General features: G+C 37.4%; 1 protein-coding gene across 5 annotated transcripts; it reads left to right on the top strand.

The window, feature by feature from the left end:
* Nucleotides 1-16: 16 nt before the first annotated feature.
* Nucleotides 17-13,735, top strand: MSANTD4 (Myb/SANT DNA binding domain containing 4 with coiled-coils). Of its 5 annotated transcripts, none has more exons than XM_088140628.1 (3): nucleotides 17-828; nucleotides 10,108-10,596; nucleotides 12,319-13,735. In XM_088140628.1, exons 2-3 carry the CDS (start codon nucleotides 10,135-10,137, stop codon nucleotides 12,892-12,894), a joined length of 1,038 nt encoding a protein of 345 aa, XP_087996754.1. In that variant the 5' UTR covers nucleotides 17-828; nucleotides 10,108-10,134; the 3' UTR covers nucleotides 12,895-13,735. The 5 variants fall into 5 exon arrangements, with proteins under 5 accessions (XP_087996754.1, XP_087996756.1, XP_087996753.1 ...); XM_088140630.1 differs by lacking the exon at nucleotides 17-828 and adding an exon at nucleotides 4,411-4,508; XM_088140627.1 differs by lacking the exon at nucleotides 17-828 and adding an exon at nucleotides 4,525-4,586.
* The last annotated feature ends 6,958 nt before the right edge of the window (nucleotides 13,736-20,693 follow it).

The following is a 20,693-nucleotide window of genomic DNA, read 5'->3' as shown; positions in this document are numbered from 1 at the left end:
TTTTAGTTTGAAAGCAACTAATTAAGGCCCAATCTACCAAACCATGATTTCCTCTTCATTTTCATAGAACAGGGATTGGTAAATTGCACCATAGTTGATGTGTTAAGACCCATCTTTTGAATTTGGATGGTCTGTCTTTAATAATAGTAAAGTAACAATTTATTAAAATTACATGCCAGCTGACTCACAGCGACTCTGGGTGGTTTCCTTCCTTCCTTCCTTCCTTCCTTCCTTCCTTCCTTCCTTCCTTCCTTCCTTCCTTCCTTCCTTCCTTCCTTCCTTCCTTCCTTCCTTTTCTAGATAAGCTCTGCTTAGTGGCTAGCTACTTTTGATATTAAGGGCAGTTTCAAAAACAATTTTGAACTAATTTAAAAACTACAGTGGGGAACTTGTAATTGTCCCCAATTTTTACAAGTTTATTTAAAATGGCATCTATAACCTGAATACATTTCAGATTATTAGTTTCAAGAAAAATAATGACCAAATCAGTATTACAGTATGAGTGTGCACATGTGTGTGTGTGTAATATATATACATGAATGATTGATAATTTTAATAGTAGTGGGAGAAAAACTTACAATTTATAACATGCAAATTCAAGAGTAGGAGTTGTCTTTCATATATCACATAACCTGCTGTTGCTGTTACGCTAACTTTTCCTTTCTATAGGCTATAAAACTGCATTTTTTTTCAAACAAAGTCACAATTATTAATGTATTTCATACCCTCCTCTGTTTTTTCTATTTTTTGTTTACATTCATTACTTCTGCAGCAATTTCCTACTGAGGCAACAGTCATAATTTGAAACCTCCCAGAGTTGATTCTAAGGTGAGCATGCACTTGATTTGAAGGATTTTTCATCTTAAATCTAAAGAAGGAAGAACATTCAGTTGTGGTGGTGCAATAGGGACACTGATTTATTATGAGCCTTTTTCTGTAGACAACTGATAAGTTGTACTTTCAATATAATCAAGACAGAAAGGATTATTTCATAAAAGCAATTGTAATTACTGAATTTCAGCATATTTTCTCTTTCATTACTATCAAATACTACTAAAGTTCCACTAAATCATTGCCATTTATTGTAAATTTATTAGCATAAATTAAGGTTCATTTCTTTAGGGGAAAGTGATTAAATCAGTGGAATTTTCTTCATACTAAAGGCTAGGCCATTCTTCCTCAAATTATATAGTCTGTATAACATGGACCAGTGATGGTCAATTCTCCATGCTGCTCATGTATAGTTTATTCCATGTGCTGAAAAAAAGTAGGCTTATATCAGTACATTATATAAACAAGAAATATTATCTGTTCTTGGAGTCTCTGTTCTTAAATATGCTCTTGAGTAAGTGCCAATCCTGAGAAAACATCTTTCAAGGAATCATGCACAACAAAATAATTAAGGGACCAAGATAGAAACCATAAGATTGTGATAATAAGGAGCGTTACATTAGGTAGGTCCCAGGAATTTGGACAGTTTATATGGGTTGTTTGTTCTTTTTCCGTGACATCAAAAAAACACTTTTGAAAATTTCACCAGCTTTAAAGCAGTAGCCATGAAGCGGTGGAATTAAAGCTCAAAAAAGAAAAGCATAAGGGTGCATTATACTGTGCAGGAGAAATTGGTGTTGCAGGTCTATAATATATTTTAATTTATTGCATGTCAATATCTTATTTGCACTAAGAAAATATAACCATAAGATATTTCAATTATTCAATTCTTGTATGATCAATAAAGATATGGCATAATGTAATGAACATTAACATATATAACTTCATATGATCAGTTATGAGTTTCTTGAATGATCTACTAGCAATATCAATGTTAAAATGTAATAGATTATATTATTTTACATACAGCAAGTATAAACAGGAAATGAAATGGAAATATTCAACCAAGGTCTGTAGTGCAGCTCTAGTATCTGAGCAAATAATATCTTTTAAAGGAAAATGACAGAAAAAATGGATTATACTATTTTTAAACTCCTGAATAGCTGACATTTAAAAAAACAAGTGTCTGTTGTCGAAACAGATGTGACAACAATTTTTTAAACAAAGGTGGTTAACCGTCATGGTTTCCATCAAAGTATCCTGACAAATGCACTGTAGTTAAATGTTTTACAAAAAAAAATCTTTAATTCCTACACAAACTATAATAGTTTTCACTGACTGGGATGGGGCTAAAGCTGATTTACTTTTGTAGTAAGCACAAAATATAAGAGATCGACAATGGAGAAGCTGAACCAAATTTTCAGATGTTTATGATGTTTTTTCCAAAGTTGCCAACAAAGGCAAAAATAGATACTTTGGGAACATAAATTTCAGAATTCTTGTATAAATTGTGTGAAAATGACCAACATTTTTATCAGTATAGTATCTAAAAATAAGGCAATATGTTTATGTCATAAGTTTTTAGCACATTGCATTATGTACCTTTCTTAAAACAACTAAACCTGCATCACTGATATCTTAGTTCAATATGTTGGTGTTTTATGAAATCTATCATTGATAAGAATATCAGCAGTGGCAGTAAGAGTACTGGAATGTACATTCTTTTGCATAATAAAAGCACTAAGCATTTGACCCAATATGTTGTACTGAGCTTGTGTGATAATGAAAAATTATGTCCATACCCCTTACGTTAGCACTGTAAAGTGAAGAAAGAAGGCATCAAGGCAGATTTCTGAATAAGCATGGTTATGCTGTACAGGTAGTTCTTGCTTAGCAACCACAATTGGGACCAGCAACTCCATTGTTAAACACTGCAGTCCCTACGTGAAAAATCACGTGACCACTCCAGACTTATATCACTTCTGCTTGTGTCATTAAGCAAATCACTGTGGTCGTTAAGTGAGACATCACATAACTGCAACTTGCACTTTCACTTCTGCGTTCTCCATTACAGGTAGCCCTTGCTTACCGACCACTCGTTCAGCGACCAAAGTTGCAACAGCATTGAACGAATGGTACTTACAACTGGTCCTTGATGTTCCAGCTGTTGCAGTGCCCCCACTGTCATGTAATCACGATTCAGGGGTTTGGCAACCGGATCATGCTTATGACAGTTGCAGTGTCCCATAGTCATGTGACCAACATTTGCAACCTTTCCTGCCGGCTTCCCATAAGCAAAATCAACAGAGAAGCCAGCAGGGAAGGTTGCAAGTCTCTCTAGTAAATTCCCCTGGCCTTCCTGTGCTTGCACCCTCCATCCCCCAGCCCTTCTGCACTTGTGTCCTGCGCTGGGACTCCCAAGCCTTCCCCACCCTCTGTGGCACCCCTGCACTCCTTACCTGGGACTCCTGCAGCTTCCTGCATAACAACTTGTGCATTTTGGGGTGGCAACTGGGACTACAGTATAGGGTTTATTAAATGGTTCTCACCGCTGAATTGACCAAGGGTGCAGCAGGTGAGCAGTCTATTCCCTGGAGTTTTTTTTTCCCCCTTTGGAAAATGCAATCATGGTCCAGGTGTCCTGAGCAACACCTAATTAGCAGGCAGAGTGGCATCTTGCACTTTCCAGCCACCTGCCACCTTTTCAGCATCCAGTTTGTCTTGGTTAGGCTAAGTAGAGCGAATAAGGAGTGCTGTGCAGGAACAACAGCAAGAGTCCTGCACCCTGGCCTTTCTGCTGAAGGATTTTCTTGTGTGTTTCATACGGTCTGCCTGCAATCCCTAGAGTAGTCTGCTGTTTGGAAGCAAAGAGGATGTTCTTGTCCCACTGTCCATCCAGTCTTTGTGCAGGGAAGGGAAGGGCAAAAGCAACTAGCTTCTTAAGCGTGTCTAGGGCCATTTCAGCCTCTGTGCACGTGTCTGCACCCAGGACAGGTATTAAACCAAACAAAGCACTGGTGCAGTGACAGGCTTTCAGGCTGAATGGCCATGATCTAGTTTTCTTTTGTTCTGAGGTTCTGCCAGCAGCTGTACTGGCATCTTCAGAGGCAGAGTGAGCTGCTTTGCGGTGTACTTCACAAGCAACTGGGTTGCATGGTGCACTAAGCACACGGCCTCTTGGCTCATAGAAGGCTCTAAGCCATAACGCTCTTTGGTAGGTTTGGGCTTAGCCCTTGAGGTTTGTGAACCACGGTTTAGAGGCTGAAGTGTATGAGGCCAGCGTACGGGTACGCGAATAAGTGGTTTCCTCAGGGCAGGTCTCTCAAACTTCTTCCAAAGTCGAAATGCACGCGGGCGCCGGCGACAAAAGAGAAATGACAGCACAAACTCAGCTTCATCTCACCAGCTTCTGTCTTTGGCGGGCGGCACTGAGGACGACTCCCATTCCTGGCTTTCCCAGCCAATGAGAGCGGCCGCACTGGGTGACAAGCAGCTGCCGCGTCCAATAAGCAGGAGCTGGGAGAGGCGTAGAGGAAGGAGAAGGAGGCGGGGGAAGCGCTGAGCAAAGTTGCGCGAGTTGAGGAAAGAGGCGGGCCAGTGGGAGGCGGTTGGGGCCGTTGGGAGCGCGCGAGCAGACGAGCGCGCGTCTCGGCCCAATCGGAGCGCCGCGTGGACCGGTGAGTGACGGGTGAGCTCGTCAGCGGCAGGGGGGTGGGTCAAAAGGCCGGCGTTCGGAGGGGGAGCGTTGCGCGCAGGTGAGGAGCTTTTGCGCTACTGAGGGAGGGTAGAAAGGGAGGAAGGGGAGGAGCCGCGTCGGCCTGTGGGGAGCGGGGTGGCTGTTGGCTCGGTGTTTATGTGGCGCGTTTCCCCTTCGCCCGCTCGCCGTTGTTTTTCGAGTGGGCTCCCCTTCTCTCCCGCCCCCGGGTCAGCCTCCGACATTCCCGCCGGGGAGTCGCTCGTTCGTCCGCCGGATGGAGGGAGGCCGGTGCGTGCCCCCTTCCCTGATCAGCACTGAGGACGATAATGCTCCCTTCCCGCCGATCTGAAGTGCTTCCATCCGCTCTTCAAGAGAGAGGGTGGACGCCTTCCCTCTCTCTTTGCTTCCCCCTCAGACTGCCTAAAGGCGGGAAGAACAGGCACAGTCCTCAGGCGGTAGACTGGACTGTGCCATTTAAGGTGGGGGATGCTGAACAGATCTATTTCTGACCAACTCTATTCTGCTGTTAGGTATTTATAAAAATACAGGGCTGTTACGACAGAACCATTGCGTCCCTTAAAAAGGAGCGAAGGTCTGTTGTTTGCTAATAAGGTAGCAGATAAACTCAGCCAGAAGCTCCTCGATCTTTTTTGTCTTCCTAAGCCATGGCTTGTTAAATAAGCTGCTCACATTGCCCTCAGTTTTAAATTATGGCTTGGGAATTTTAATGGCTTCGTTCACCAAACTCGTTTAAGCCAAAATTAAATAGACCAAGCTATAACTGTGTGCATCCAACCTTTGAGTTTAGTGGGTTCACTTCTTAATCAGTGTATTTCAAATTGTAAGTGTAGATCACACTAAACACAGTTGTTTAGGGTGTGCTGAACATGACTTAACGATTCATGATTTGAGAAGATATTAGTATTTATGGGCAGTTAAGTCATTTGAACAAGAATGCATCTCCTTTCTCTTTTAAAAATCATTACTATTCCCTTCATTTTCTAGCATAAAATAGTTGTGCTGTTCATCTGTAGAGTGTTTTTTCACAGCAGTGTGGGGTTATGGCCTTTGCTTATCTTTGCATTCCTTATAAGGAATATCTGTAATATAGATAACACTCTACTACCACTCTCCACTCTAGAAATAAATCTGATTGAGATTTCAATTGATACTTAAAGATTTCAATTTCTTGAACATTCTCAAATAGTCTAAACCCCCCAAAAATCTAGATTCTAGATTTTTCCTGTAGGCATTTGGATCAATTTCAGATATGATTAGGGCAATCTGTGATTGAATCCAAGATTGATCTGCAGATATTTTTCGCCATAAATTCCTCGAGGGATTTGTAGTTTTTATTTGCATCTCTTATTCTGAGTTATATCATAGCTGTATTGAAGGTAGAAGAAAAATTGTTAGTATATTTGCAGTGCTCAAGAGTATTAATATATCTAAGCAAACTGGAGGTTATGATTGGATCTTCCAATAGAAGAAAAACAGCAAACAACAACGATAGATAACATTCACTAATGTAAAAATGTGTTCCAGAAAATGATCTTTGAATATATTTACAGAATATTTAATTCCAAATTAGCCATTGCTGTACAAGAAATAGATAGTGAAGTGGCTAGTTGTTAAACACTGATGCGGGTATCAAAGGGGAAGATAAAATAAGGATTCCAAGAGCTTTTTTTAAAAAAAAGGATTCTTTGAAGATTAGCAGTAGCAACAGTTTTTATTCTTCATTTTGATAATACATGAATGCTCTGTCAAAAGTAGCAATCAATCTACAGATATTTTGCAATAATAGGACGAAGCAGAGGTAAGCAGTCTTTAAGCTTTTAGTTTCATATTCATCTTGACTGGAATCCTAAAATCCATTAGCCAAAGCATAGTGTAAACCATACACTTAGAATTAAAAGATTCTGAATTTAGGAATTTGTATGGACCAAAACTGAACAGTGTGTACTGCTGTTCTACATTAAAATCTATCAGTTCCAGTCTTTTTCATGTTAAGTTAGATATTTTTGGCTAAGAAAGAAGCAGAAGCTTTTAAGTAACTTTTAGCCTATATATGCCAATCTACAGATCATCCTGAGTTCTAGCAGCAAATGCAGTTCTACCTTTTATCTACTCTTGACAGAAAAACATAACACAAACATTGAAAAAAATGGCTATTGAAATTAATGTAATATTTCAAAGGATATCTGATGAAATTTAGATACTGTGGCACACATCCATAGGAAGTCTTTACACAGAATCATAAGTCTTGGAAGAAGGTTTTCATGTCATGCCACACTAATGTCTCATTCAGGTACTCTGAGGTGATGGCAAATGACAGGATGCACTGATCAAGTGGGGAGCAGCATCTTTGCAGGGAGTCTAACAATTGCAAAGGAGGCTGTATTTTCCTGCTTTTTGTCTCCTGTTTGGTTCTTTTTTTTTTAAATCTGTGGCCTGATTTGAGTTGGCACCATTATGGACTGGGTGAAGAAAGGCTTCCCTATACCATCCCAGATGTAGTCATGGGATGAAAAGTGGAAGAACTAGTGAATTGCCTAGAGCAGCTTATTTTGTTTTTTCAAAATAATTTTGAGAGAATAGAAAAATGTGAAAGATGTATTTTCAGTGGCTCAGAATCAGGCACAGTGTTATAGAATAAACCTGTGACATCTGAAAACTTAGTTAATATTTTGTATTAATAAGTCAATTATGATTTTTTTCCCAAAAGGAAATACTTAACTTACCAACTATTTGTTCCAAACAGTATAGTACAAACAGTCCATTGTGTAGCTTGCTGTAGTTTGTACATTTTACTTTCATAAATGTAAAATGTACATTTTACATTTTACTTTCATAAATGTAAAATGTACATGTAACTTTCATAAAATTTAAGACCATGCTTTAAAAAGAAAGCAAGAAAAAATAAAATAAGATAAGCTACACCCTTATGTAGAAAGAATTGAAATTTAATTTTTGAAATTTTAATCATAAGCGTATAATATAAGTAATAGTAATATAACAATAACTCCATCAGAATAGTGTTCCCATAAATCATAAGATCTTGATTGCTTTGATTCTTGCAATCAGTAATGTTTGGTGAAAAACATGCAAAAGTTAATATTTAGAGAGGGATTCTCAAAAATTTCAATAAACTCTGGAAAACGTTTTATTTCTGTATTTAAAAATAGCACCTGTCTCCATTTATATTAATTGATACCTCTTCTATAAAAATCATCAGCTTGGAGGGTAAAAAAAGAAAATGGATATATGCCTAGTTCTTTTTTTTTCCCCTCCAGGTGCTTCCAGAATGAGTATGTATTTAGGAGGCCATTGGATATGGTACCACCCAAATGTAATGTTAAGCATGTATATTTTAGATCGGTCTATTGTCACGTATGCCATTTGGAAGTGGAATGAAAGAGCTTTAGAAAATAGCTTCAGAATCAGACCAATAAATCATCTAGTCTGGTGCGGATAGCTTTAGGTCCAAGGACTACATGTGGTTCTGGAACCCCTTTTTGTTTTGGCTCCCTGGGTGACTCTGATCACATTGCCAGATGCTAAAAATTGACAGTATAGTCTTCATTTTAGACAAAAGGACTTTACCAAATTTAGAAGAATAGGGAAATCCCATGTGTATAATATGGCTTGCTCACTTTGTGTTAATCCATCCCACACATAATGTAATGTTTTGGGTCACCAAACGGTTTCCCACAGTGATCCTTTACTGAGTAATGTTCAACATAATGCTTCTCAGAAGTTCAAAGATTTCCAAGAATAAAAGCAATGGTATACTCTCCATTATCTGAATTTAAACTATACATTAAAAGATTTATCTCCATAATCCCCTTTTCAAATAATCTAAACCAGAGGACATAGCAGCAGTTATGTGTGAGAAAATAATGCAGATTGAAAACCATGTGAATTACTGATGTGATTTAACATTATTCTAGTTTGCATTGTCAGAAATAGTGCCCAAATGTGAGAATGAATGGCACCACTTTTGCTTAAAGATTTGTGTTCAACCCTGAAACTGGGGTATAACCTATGTATGTACTACCCTATCTAGTATTTTTGTTGTTTGCTATGAAAATTGAAATTTTAAGACTTATATATAACAGTTACATTTAAAGCAGTGATGCACAGTCTTAGTTGTAAAAAACGAAGCTGATGAGGGAAGAACCCGCAGTGTCAACACTAGAGACAACCAATATTTTAACATAGAACAGGTGCTTTTCAAAGCTATTGAAAGAACAGCTAAGTATCTACTATCTTGGAAAGATTAGGAAAAAATGTAGAGTTTAAACCCTGGAGCATAGTTCTATATATAGGCTTTGTTTTCTGCATGCTGAGAGCATATGGCTTCATTCTGGTTTACAATAAGGAGATAGTTCTAGCCAAGTTGTGTCTGAGAGTCTTCTGCCAAATAAGCTGATTTCTAAATAAGGTGGTTAAGTGTCAAGAGAGTTGAGATTTACAGCCAAGTGTAGTATAACACCTGAAAATTGGCCCTCCAGGCCCATATATTATGGTCCCAAGATTATGATGCTGAAATTTATCAGAACAAAATAATGAAACCCAGTGAAGCTTTTCCAGATGGTTTTGTAAGGGGGGAAAAAATCAGGATGGTCATTTAGCCTCTGCTGGTCTGCACCCTTTTGTATTTTAAAAAATCCTCAAATCCAATGCAGGACCAATGGCACTTAGGTTAAATTCACAGGCTAAATAAATCTGGCTTCTGGGTTAAAATGGTTAATTGTCATTGAATTAAAGAATTATAGTTTCTTTTAAGAACAAAAACAAAAACATTATGTTATTTCAAAAGTTTAGTTAGACTTTACCTATTTGCTGATGGAATTTTTTCCTGACTTGATTTCTTATGGTTATAATCTTCCTATGATTACTTAAGTGATTCTGAAAACTAAATTATTGGAGTCATATTAACATATACAGTAAGCAATAACAACTGGTCCAATAAATTTGCCTTCATAAATTACAAGCAAATGAACAAATTCTGTTTTGTAACTTTAAGAGCAGATAGTCACATTATTTCCAAAATTTTGTCAATCCAGTTTTATTGGAGTGGTTCTGAAGTTAGTAATATGTCCACTTTTTAAAAATTGTCTGTATTAAGCTAAGTAAAAAAAAAGAAAGAATTTTCAACTCTTAATTATGTTTGCTAACAATGTTTAAAGGAAGCATCTGATACTCAGTAAAATATTCTTGTTTCAAAAATTGCTAGCTTGATAGCAAATGTTAGTAAGCATAATACTTTTAAAAACAGTTTTTTTGTGTGGGGTGGTCTTCTGGGGAAAAAACTCAAAATCGCATGTAAAATTAAGTATTGGTATTATATACCCTTTTTAAAAATACATTTTGTCAGATAAATTAAGGATCTCTTAATTCATAACAATTATTTAATGGTTCTGATTTTAGAATTAAGTTCCTTTTGAGTAAATGCTGTATCTGCATACTTGGTTACTGCTATTAAAAATTTAAAAAGTTGAAAGGGGAACTTGTTACTATGCATAAACAAATTGAATTCCAGGATGATTGAGCACTAATCCCGTTTACTGCAGAAAGAAGTACATTGAAAGCTGGAAAAGATGAAACAACTAAAAAGGAAAAGAAAAAGCAATTTCAGTGTTCAGGAGACTCAAACACTACTTAAAGAAATCCGAAAAAGGAGAGAGGTGCTTTTTTCCAAGCAGCTAAATACAACTATTAATGAGATGAAGCGGAAGGCTTGGGAAGAAATTGCAGAATGTGTGAATGCTGTAGGTGAAGGAGAGCAAAGGACCGGGACAGAAGTCAAAAGGCGATACCTTGATTGGAGAGCCCTTATGAAACGAAAGCGACTGAATACTAATATAAAGTTAGTGGGAGCTGGCTTTCACCTCCCTTCATCTGATCTGGATGACTCTCTCAATGAAGATATTGATGAGAAAATAGGATTTCCAAATGAATCTAATTTTGAATGGCAAAATATCACAGATTTCAGAGAAGCAGGAGGATCGTTAACTGAAGTGAAAGTAGAAGAGGAGGAGGAAGATCCACAGAGTTTTGAAGTAAGTAATTCTATAGTACAGTAGGTGTATTCTGTAAACCTGCCTAGCTTAACTGTTACATGTCTTATACAACCTAAGTGATAATTTATCTGTAATCTGTTTAATGTGAAAGCTGTCTTAATTATTCTGTTTCTACTAATAGTTTGACTGGATATATAAGGGGTTATTAATACATATTATGCAGTTATCAACCTTTATTCACACACTCATTTAATCCTTAGCCCAGGGACATTTGGTTAAAAGCAAGATTAAACATCTGGGGTACATTTTTAACTAGAAGAAACTACTGTAAGTCCAATTCTTTATATTCTTATCTGGCCTTAAGTCTCATTGAATCTAAATCTTTTTTTTTAATGCAAAAAAACCCAAATCAGTCAATAGGAAAGAATATGCTGTTGTTCAAGCAAACAGTGCATATTTTCCATATATACTTTTAACATTTTAAAATTTGCTAGTTGTACATAATCAGTAGGTTGTAAATACTCTTGGATACAGATTTGAAAAATGGAGGAGATGATCTGGTTATATACACATAAATATATGAATTATCTTGAACTTTCGACAGTATTGAAATTCTTCATTGTTTAAGCCAAATATTTGTATCTTTTATTATAAAATATTTGGAGATTTAACAGAAGCCGAATTAACCTGAAATTAATTAATTAACCTGCCCCCAGACTCCCTGAGGTATTTTGATCACAAAATGCTAAAATCACAGTTTTCTAGTGATTTCTTTTGCAAATCAATCAAGTACTTCATTTCCAGGAGAGCTAGCATGACCTAGAACATGGATTCTCTGGATGTCCAGACTTACTGACAGCTTAGCACTTCTTTCCCAATATTTTTTGTTTATTGCTTCTTTTTCTACTTTGGTTTTCCAACCATTATTCTTTCAGTTTGAAATCCAGCTTGTCATAGCATTAATGGTGAATTTGTTGTTGGTATAGATTGCCAGTTTCACAGATACTTTGACTCTTTGTTCTGTTGCCTTATAATCTGCTTGCATTTTGTCCCTTTGCTTTGTTTGCTATCAGTTAAGTCTTTTGGTATTAATTAGAGAATGATCTGGTCCTCAATATATATACCTATTTCAGCATGTGTTTCTTTATGTGAGCAATGTCAGTCTGTATAAACAACTGTAATCTCTTAAATAGAGGAATTCCTTGTTACCCAGCAGCTGTTACTTTTCTGCCTTCCAAGTGAATAACTGACACTTGCCGAATAAATATGATTCTCTTGACTTTTCTTTTATAAAGGTCCAAACTTCTTTCTCTTTTGCGAATTTCTTAAAGTTGCCTAATTTATGTAGACATGTCTAGGATTGTACTGTCAGAATGTATTTACCTTAATTTTTAATTGGATATTTCATCCATCAAATTTTAGAGCTGGGCTCAGTGTTCTAATAGAGATGGGTCTTTTATATGTGGCTGGGCTTATGCTAAAAAATGACTTCAATGTTTGTGATGTTACCAGAGGAGGCAGGGCTGAACAGGTTATGTATTTTTGTTTACAAGATGTTATGAGGTACTGGAAGCAAACATTTTTAGAGCAAGAGCTTTTAATATCTACTTTCTGCTCTTGATTATATCAACCCTTTTTCCATGTTAATCTAAAAAACATTTGTGGTTGTAAGTGGGAAATTATGGATCTACTTTATTTACAGTTGAGGGATATGTCTATTTAGCTTCAAACAAGGTTAAAATTTCTGATTAATTTCCTTAGTTTCCTATTGAGGAAGAAGAGGAAATTCTGTCCTCAGTTTTGCCAGATTCCAAAAAGGAAAGTGACCTTCCTGATTTCACCCATATTGAAGAATTTGGAAATCTAAGCTCTGCTCAAGCTAGGCTGGCTTATGAAGATTCCCATTTACTGATTAGCTTGGAGAAGCAGAAGCTAGAGCTGGAGAAACAACGGCTGGATATTGAAGCGGAACGGTTGCAAATTGAGAAGGAGCGTCTGCAGATTGAAAAAGAGCGGTTGCGGCATATTGACCTGGAACATGAGAGGCTTCAGCTGGAAAAAGAGCGGTTACAAATTGAGCGGGAGAAACTGAGGCTTGAAGCTCAGCATGGTGAAAAACCTATCCTGGAGAATGATGCAAACCAGGCAGAAAAGCCTGTCCTACAACCTTTGGATTTAGAAACAGAAAAACTGAAAATTGAAAAAGAGCGTTTGCAGCTTGAGAAGGAGAGGCTGCAATTCCTGAAGTTTGAATCAGAAAAGCTGCAAATTGAAAAAGAACGCTTGCAAGTGGAGAAAGAGCGGCTTCGAATTCAGCGAGAAGGGCATTTGCAGTGAACTTGGGGGAAATCGTTAACAATGTTGTTTTGTTGTTTGTACTTTTTTTAAAAACAGAATTGTAGTTTTGTTTCATTAAAAGTGTTGGATAGTCTGGTCTACAAAACATTTCATTACCAGTGATAACCCTGCTTTGTATCGCTTTGCTACTGTGGTACTTACACTTTGAGAGTACTTTTGTTTTGGCCATAATTGAGCATTAATGTGTTCAAATTAAACAAAAAAAAAGCTGGGAATTGGTGCTCAGTAAGTTGTTGTGCCTGTATAAATGGAGCTTATGTGTGAAATTACATTTTGGTGTAACAGAAGAAGTGTTAATATTCTCTTGCATTCTCTGTTGTATAGCTTTACATCCACATTAAGAATCAAGGCTTGGCTGTGTCTTGCATTTTAAGAGTGTTATTCTAAACCCATAGGAGCCTTCAACATAAATTTATGTCTGAGCTGAAGGAGTGAGTTTGAAATAGGCCTTGCACAATATATAATGTTAACTCCAAAAGTTATGCCTTTAATGTGAGGTGTGTTCTTAAGATAAATTAAGGCCAGAGTTTAAAGCTCTCAATCATTTTTCTTCTCAGTATGTTTGTAGAAAAAAGAGGGAAATAAAACTTCAAATATTAGAACAGATTTCACAATTTATGTCTAAGCTTGACCAAACCTCTGGCTTCAGTAGTTAATTTTGGTAGCCTACTTTGACATTCAAGTGTTTGAGCTGGAATATATCTCATGGGATTTACATAGATTATTTGGACCTGTCAGTTTATTTATATTGCTATGTAATTATTTTTATTTTGCAAATAAAGTGTTATTTTATTATTGAATTAAGTGTGACTTTATAGTGTGAAAAAATTGGTCTGTTGCAGATTAATTTCCTGTAAACTAAATAATTTTTAATTAAAGAATGAACACTATGAATCTTACTCAATTGTACAAAAGGTAATCTGCTTGGTCTTGGTCATATTTGGCCAATAAACAATACATGGGTCTTGCAATGGAGCATGGCACAGCATGTAGAATTTTTATTGCTGTTTTTGCTGTCTCCCTCCATCCAATCTTACTAGAATAGGCGTAAAATGGAAAACTCTTTTGATTTGAACCAGGGTAGACAGTCACATTGGACTGATCATGGTTTAACAGCCCAAAGGATCCAAAACAGGCATGAGCACAGACCATCCCAAAACAGCTGTTCTGTGTGCATAATGTTTTCTACATCCCTAACTCTTACCCAGTTACTCTTCTATGTCTGGAAAAGGTTTTCTGGAATCATCAGCTGCTAGATACTGTTTAGCATCAAGAGCTTAATCCAAGTCTCACTGGTTGAGTTTAAACATTCTGATTTATGAACAGAAATGTTCTTAAGCCAATTTAGTTGGATATTATTTAAGCTGAAGGAAAATTATATGAATCTTCCCAGGATATATTTTTTTTTAATTTAAAAGGGGAGGTCTATAGGTAATAAATAGACCTGATAGTTTGCTTTGACTGTTACAGGACTGAGTGCTAAGATTGCATGAGCCAGAAACCAGAGTTATTCTCTTTGGTTACTCAGCAGGTGGAGCTTCTTAGTGGCAGTAGCTTCAATCTGGAATGATCTCCCTCCTGAAATTTATGAGATGCTTAAAATTGCAGATTTTAAAGATTTTCCAATTTTTTGCATCTCTTTGCCACTTGTTACCAGAGCTTCATGTATTTGCCACTGTCAGCATAGCAGTTCTGAAGCAAGAGTGGGGTAAGGGCTTTAGCTGTCAGAAGTTTGGTGATTCCTCCCTATTTTATGGAGGCAAAGTGGGAAACATTGGAGAACTCATGTTCTGTTAGTTGAGCCACAAAATACTATGTGAGAACTCAGGCTCTCAAGCTCATTTATTACACATTGTACTAGAGTAAGATAGTGGTAGTAGGTGACAATATACAGTAGCTTGAGTCCATGCGAAGAAGGCTGGATAAAATACCTTTCTTCAACTCTGGAACCATTCAGATGTGTAGGAGCCAGAATTCCCAGCCAACTTGGCCAAAGGTTATAAATATTAAAAACTGCAGCTCTGGAAAGTACCAGGTCAAAAATGTTGATTTATTGTCTCCTTAGAAAAACACATGGCCTTTAGAAGCATATCTGAAAACAGTTTATGGGAACCTGTTTATTGTAGATCAGGTGGAGAATAGTTCCTTGGCAATATAATATTTTGCTTGAGAATGGAAGTTATGTATAATACACTAACTGTAAGCTTTTAAAGCCACATCCTAAGCATTTTATAAAATGCTGGTTCTGTCAAGACTCTTTAAAAACAAATCATCTTGGAGAACTAAGCTTTAGAAGTCTTTCCTGTCAGTTTTGCTGGTAATGAATGCTGATATCTCGAGTTGTCCTGCAATCTCAGTTCTTCCCTTCATCTACAGAAGAGCGTTTGAGTAATGGAAAGAAGTGTATCTGAGACATTCTGAGAGCCTGCTTCACTCTAAACTCAAGATTCAGGTGAGGTTCACATCATCCCACAACTTTATTGAGAGAAAGATTGGGAACGCAAATATTTATACCTATGTGAGTTAAGAATCTAGCATAACACTCATCAGCCAAACACATGCATTGATTTCACTGTGTATAGTGTGCACAATGAGAATGAAAGGTAGATAATATTCCTTGCAGAAATGTTTTTGCAATCAGTTAATTTTTCCCTGATTCTTTTCAGGAGCTGAATTTCTCACAATCAAAAATTGCAAAAGCTCTATGTAAACAGATGCAACTTAGTTCAGTTGCTGAAACAAAAGTAACTAGTGAATGAAGGGATTAGGCATGAGAACGTTGTGACTTTGTAAGTACACTTGACACTTAACCTCACACTGTATTTATTAATCATACTTTACCTTGCCACAATCAAAATGACTCTCAGCGGCTTACAGTATATATAAAAGGTTAAAACAGGTATGGCTGCAATTGGTATACCATCCAAAGCCGGGCAAAAGCCCCTTTGACTATAGCTTCTTCCTGCTTATCAAGCAGGAAACGTGAGTGCAGAAACTCCAACTTGTAGACCCAGTCCTTTACAGTGTGGAAGTTAAAACTAGAAAGAAATGAGGTCAATGGGGAGTGAGGCTACTGCAGTTCATTGACATATCAAGGTGCTCTTCAGAGGCTGCACCCAAGGACGTTTTCAGGTTACATATATATAATGTAGTAAATATCTGTTCTTCTAAACTAATCATCCTTAAAGTCTATACTCCCTCAAATTATGCTTTGATCTCTAAAAGTATAACACAATTCTTCTTTGTTCTTAAAGAATCATGCAAGACTATATTGAACTTTGTCAAACCATCTTATTATATCAGAGGGTGAGGAAGAACAATTTATAACCTGTATCACTGGATACTCTTGAGGCTAATACAAGTTGCATAGTTGCAGATAGTTACATGTTACATAGTTTAGACTGTGGTTATATTACTTAGTGCATTCCATTCAGCATCCATGTTAAAACAAGATGGCTTTTCCTAATGAAATTCTTCCTCCTGGAACACAGCATTTCCACAGTCTTCCCTTTTAACATTTTGAATGTTAACATTTGATGCATAAGATGTACTTCCTGCAGTCATAATTGAATGATTAATCCAAGAAGACATTGACAGCCACACAATATTTTAATACAACTAGCCACTGTACCCAAAGCACAATATATGAGCTATAGAACTCAGGAATTGAGAGAGAGAGAGAGAGGTATGTCAGCCTGCCCTAGGGTTTAAATCCTAAACCTTTTCCTCCTCTGAGTCAATAGACTTTTGGGCCTGAGATTTTTTTTAACCAAATGATAGTGGTATTATCTCAGTTCCTTTGTTGAAAGAAAGCCATACCTTATTGCCCTATGTGAGGGTTCTTTACTTTCCAAGGACTGGATACACCATAGCATAAAAAATCTGTACAAAATGCTTTATTACAGCACACACCTTCCCCAACAACACGATTGCTCTCCACCCTTCTAGAACTTGCAAGGTGATATTGCCATGAAAATATGTGTTTAATACTCAGACCTTTAATACTTAATTCAAGCAACAGTCCCAAAGTCTGAAAAGTGGCAAACAACCTTCTCCCCCTTCCAAACGTTCTTACTCTAGTTGGGATGAGGTGCTGCTTCAGTGTGGTTCTTCTTCTTCTTCTTCTTCTTCTTCTGGTTGTTACTGAGCTTCTGGCAAAGCTCTAAGCTCCAGGCAGGACTCCCACCAGGATATGCTGCTCACCCTAGCTTGTGGTCCTGGCAGTTGAATTACAGTCCTCTTGCCTGCTTATAATAGCTGTCAATCTTCAGTTGTTGCCTCCCATTTTCTCACCTGCTTGCTGATTTCCTATCTCCTTTTCTCCTACCCATCCACATCTCCCCACCCTGTCTTAGCATTTGTTTTTGTAAGCTAAGAGCCTGGGTGGGATGAGGCTGCCTCTGGATGTCAGCACATCCTTGAAAATGCCAGGGTGTGGCTCAATTATCACAGGCAGCTGGAACACCAGCTTGGATGCTTGTGAGTGCAGTTGTGAGTTAATGAATGACTGTATGGGGGAAGTGGGGTGAGAAGCATTTCTGCCTGGCTCCAGCTACTTTTCCCAACTTCACTCCTTCACACCCTACAATATATATATATTTTTTCTAGACTGAAGGAAAAAAACTAGCTGTGTATCTATGGAATAAGAACATGTTAACAAATAGCATAGGTATCCCAGGCCTATTATATCTGGACTGCAAAAATCCAGATGACAAGTAAATAGCAGTACAAAGTATTAGGGAGAACCCTTACAAAGAGTAGCAGTGGTGTCTAGAGGGAATTTTGCTGTGGAAAAGGGAAGACACACATATTCTAGCCAGCCCCTGGACTTCAGTTTACATTCATCTTGCTCATCTGCCACTTTTTTATCAGCTTTTTTGCATTGAGTATGATACTGTACCAGTGCTCCTGGAACTGTATGCTTGCATCTGGAGTTTCACATTTATAGGCCACCCACTGGATAGGGCCAAAGAATAGAGCTCACATATATAATTCCGATAATAGTACAGTTTGTGCAGCATGTCCACCAAAATAGGTAAGTTTTAGAAATTGGCATAGCAGGTACATTTTGGAACAAAATGGAATGTAATGAAAATATCCCTACAATTATGACTATCAGACAGCAGTTTCTAGAATTTATTGACATGCTGTAGGAGTTGGTACAAAAATGTACTTCTTAAAAAGCTGGAAGATGCAGTAATTCTAATAGTTGATATTGAGGGGTCAGGCTTATGATACTGATGCCAACGTAAAAGGAGAAAACAGACACAGATTTTTGTCCTGTGTAGTTCTCATTCACTGAACATGCTAGTCAATGATTATGCATCAGCTTCTAAAAAAATCAGTGCATTTTTAATGCAATTCAAAGCATCTCTGCATTAACTCACCCGGAGATGGCAAATCTTGAAGTATCCTCTCTGATTCGGAAACCACTGCATGGCACACAATGGGGATGTTACGTGGAGAAGATAAAACCTACCAAACACAAATTAGGAGGACAACCGATGCCACAGTTGCCATGATGGAGGCAAATGTTTTGATGGGAACTTTTCCCAGGATAGCTAGCAGCAGAGAGAAATGGAATCACTAGAAATATTATAACTTCAAATGTTGCTGTGGCTTAATGACATGCTGTGTGAAATAAATGCTATAAGTAAGAGAATCTCTGGTGTTGTCATTGATATATCTGGAGGAGTAGAACAACTGGACAAATTTGGCTAACCCAGAAGTGATAAAGAATCCCCAGGTGGCTGTAGTATTGTGTTCTGCATAAGCCTACTTATGTCTGGTTATAAGTACAATTGATCAGTCCTAATATTGATTCATATGGAGAAATATACCACAGTCTACCATATATACAGCTTCTGTCAGTTGTAAGCAAAGCTTTTACTGTTATACACTGGTGAAGCAGGAATTCTTTCTCAGTCACCAATAGGTCTACGTAGATTATTATGGACCTTGATTCTTTGCCTTTGGGAACAAGAGTTACCAAAAAAAATTGATAAAACAAAAATTATGCTTTTTTAAAAAAATGCTCAAAAAGGTTTACCTGGATTGTTAATGAGCAGCATATAGAGTAGGTGGCATATTTTAATTATCTGGGGGTGATTTTTCATTAGCACTTACCACTTACATTCAGAATGCCCAGAACAGCATGGCAATTATCATGTTATTTTTCTGTACTTCTCCATATTTCATTGCTCTGTACTGCTTTGTACTGCATTCCGGTGGTAGTTAAGCTTTTTTATTGCTAAATCCCAAACTTAAATTTTATATGGTGCAGACCTAGGACCAGGTTCCATATTAGCCATTTATGAAATTACTCAGTAAATATGTCTTGAAAAAATTGTTTTAGGGCCACTGTGTCCTCACATAAAAGCTGGTTTATTAAAGGCATGGATTAATGTCTTCAGTTTACGGCTGAAGGTGACTTTCTGTACATATCATTTTGGTGAGAGTTTTCTATCCATTTGGAGATGTGATATCAAAGAGAAAACATTTTAATGTGAATTTCCCCCACTGTTGTTCAATTAACTGGTTTACAAGGAAGCAAAGATTACACTAAAGGAGAGACTGTTAGAAGCTAACCAGTTTACTGTCTGTCCCCCAAATATTGTACTAGATAACTACTACTCTAATTCTAAGCTAGCAACATACCTTGAGCAACTATTCCTAAATACTGCAGAATGTTTACACTCACCTGATTTAAGTATTCTTTGTTAAGTGAGATTGGAAGGCAGGTTCAGGAACATCCTGTACAGATTAGTTTATCTTTGTAGCTGGAGTGCCATTAAAATACTGGCACAAATCCTGCTTTATGGTACCTTTTATTAGGATAATTATAACCATATAATATTGCCTCTGATTAGGAAGATTCTGGAGGCTCTGGTGAGCTCCAGGTTTCTAGGTTGAAGGAAAGCACCAATTTATAACCAAATAGAATTATGGTTGCACTTATGCCAGATGCTCGTAATCTTTTTTAGTGTATTTGTTTTTGTAAATTAGGGCTAGTTACCCCCTTATATTTGAGCCTGTGACTCTAATAAAGTTTTTATCTGTTTGTCCTAAAATGTTTCACGTCTCCCCAGAAATATAAAGACACCTGTTCACGCCATCCACTTTTTAAATGACACTTATGTTGAGCCACTGTTATCCTGCACATGCTTCCACGAGACATTCTCAGTTTAGTCTCCTGTATAACATGCCCCTGTAGTACAGAAGGGGTGGTTGGGGGCTGCATTTTTTATGTTACCTGGAATGGACAGAGCCAAAAGTTTTTGAACTTTTTGGGGGGAGTGCGTATTTGTTTTCATATTTGGAACATGATTCTTAGGCTTAATTAGAGGTTTGGAGGTTTTTAAGAAGCAACATTTGGGTATCAGTCTCCGTGATACTTTAACTCCAAAATGTGGCCCAACAATTTTGGTTGCATCTACTTGGGGTGCTCAGGAGCCAGCAAAAATGATGCTAAAAGATAGGAAATTTGTAGATTGAGGGTTGCCTGTCCATATGCCACAGGGAAGCTGATGAAAATGCCATTACTGGGTCAAATCTATTATGAGGACTCAACTCATGACACTGCATCATTGTGCTTTAAGTTAATGCATATCTGAGAGCGGTGTAGAGCAGAGGCTGGAAAACTCAGAACATAAAATATAGGGATAAAGACTACTAAATGTTGTAGCAAGCAGGCAGGAAAGGAAATTTATCACAGCATAACAAGCAATCTTTTAGTGACAGATGCACAAATATATTACTTGGCTCTTCCAGTTCTGTAA

The sequence above is a fragment of the Python bivittatus genome, unplaced genomic scaffold, assembly GCF_059951505.1.
Source record: "Python bivittatus isolate LINGU-HERP-01145 unplaced genomic scaffold, Pbiv_v1 ctg000340_np1212, whole genome shotgun sequence".
NCBI classification, from domain to species: domain Eukaryota; kingdom Metazoa; phylum Chordata; class Lepidosauria; order Squamata; family Pythonidae; genus Python; species Python bivittatus.
This window is presented reverse-complemented; position numbering and strand designations above follow the sequence as displayed.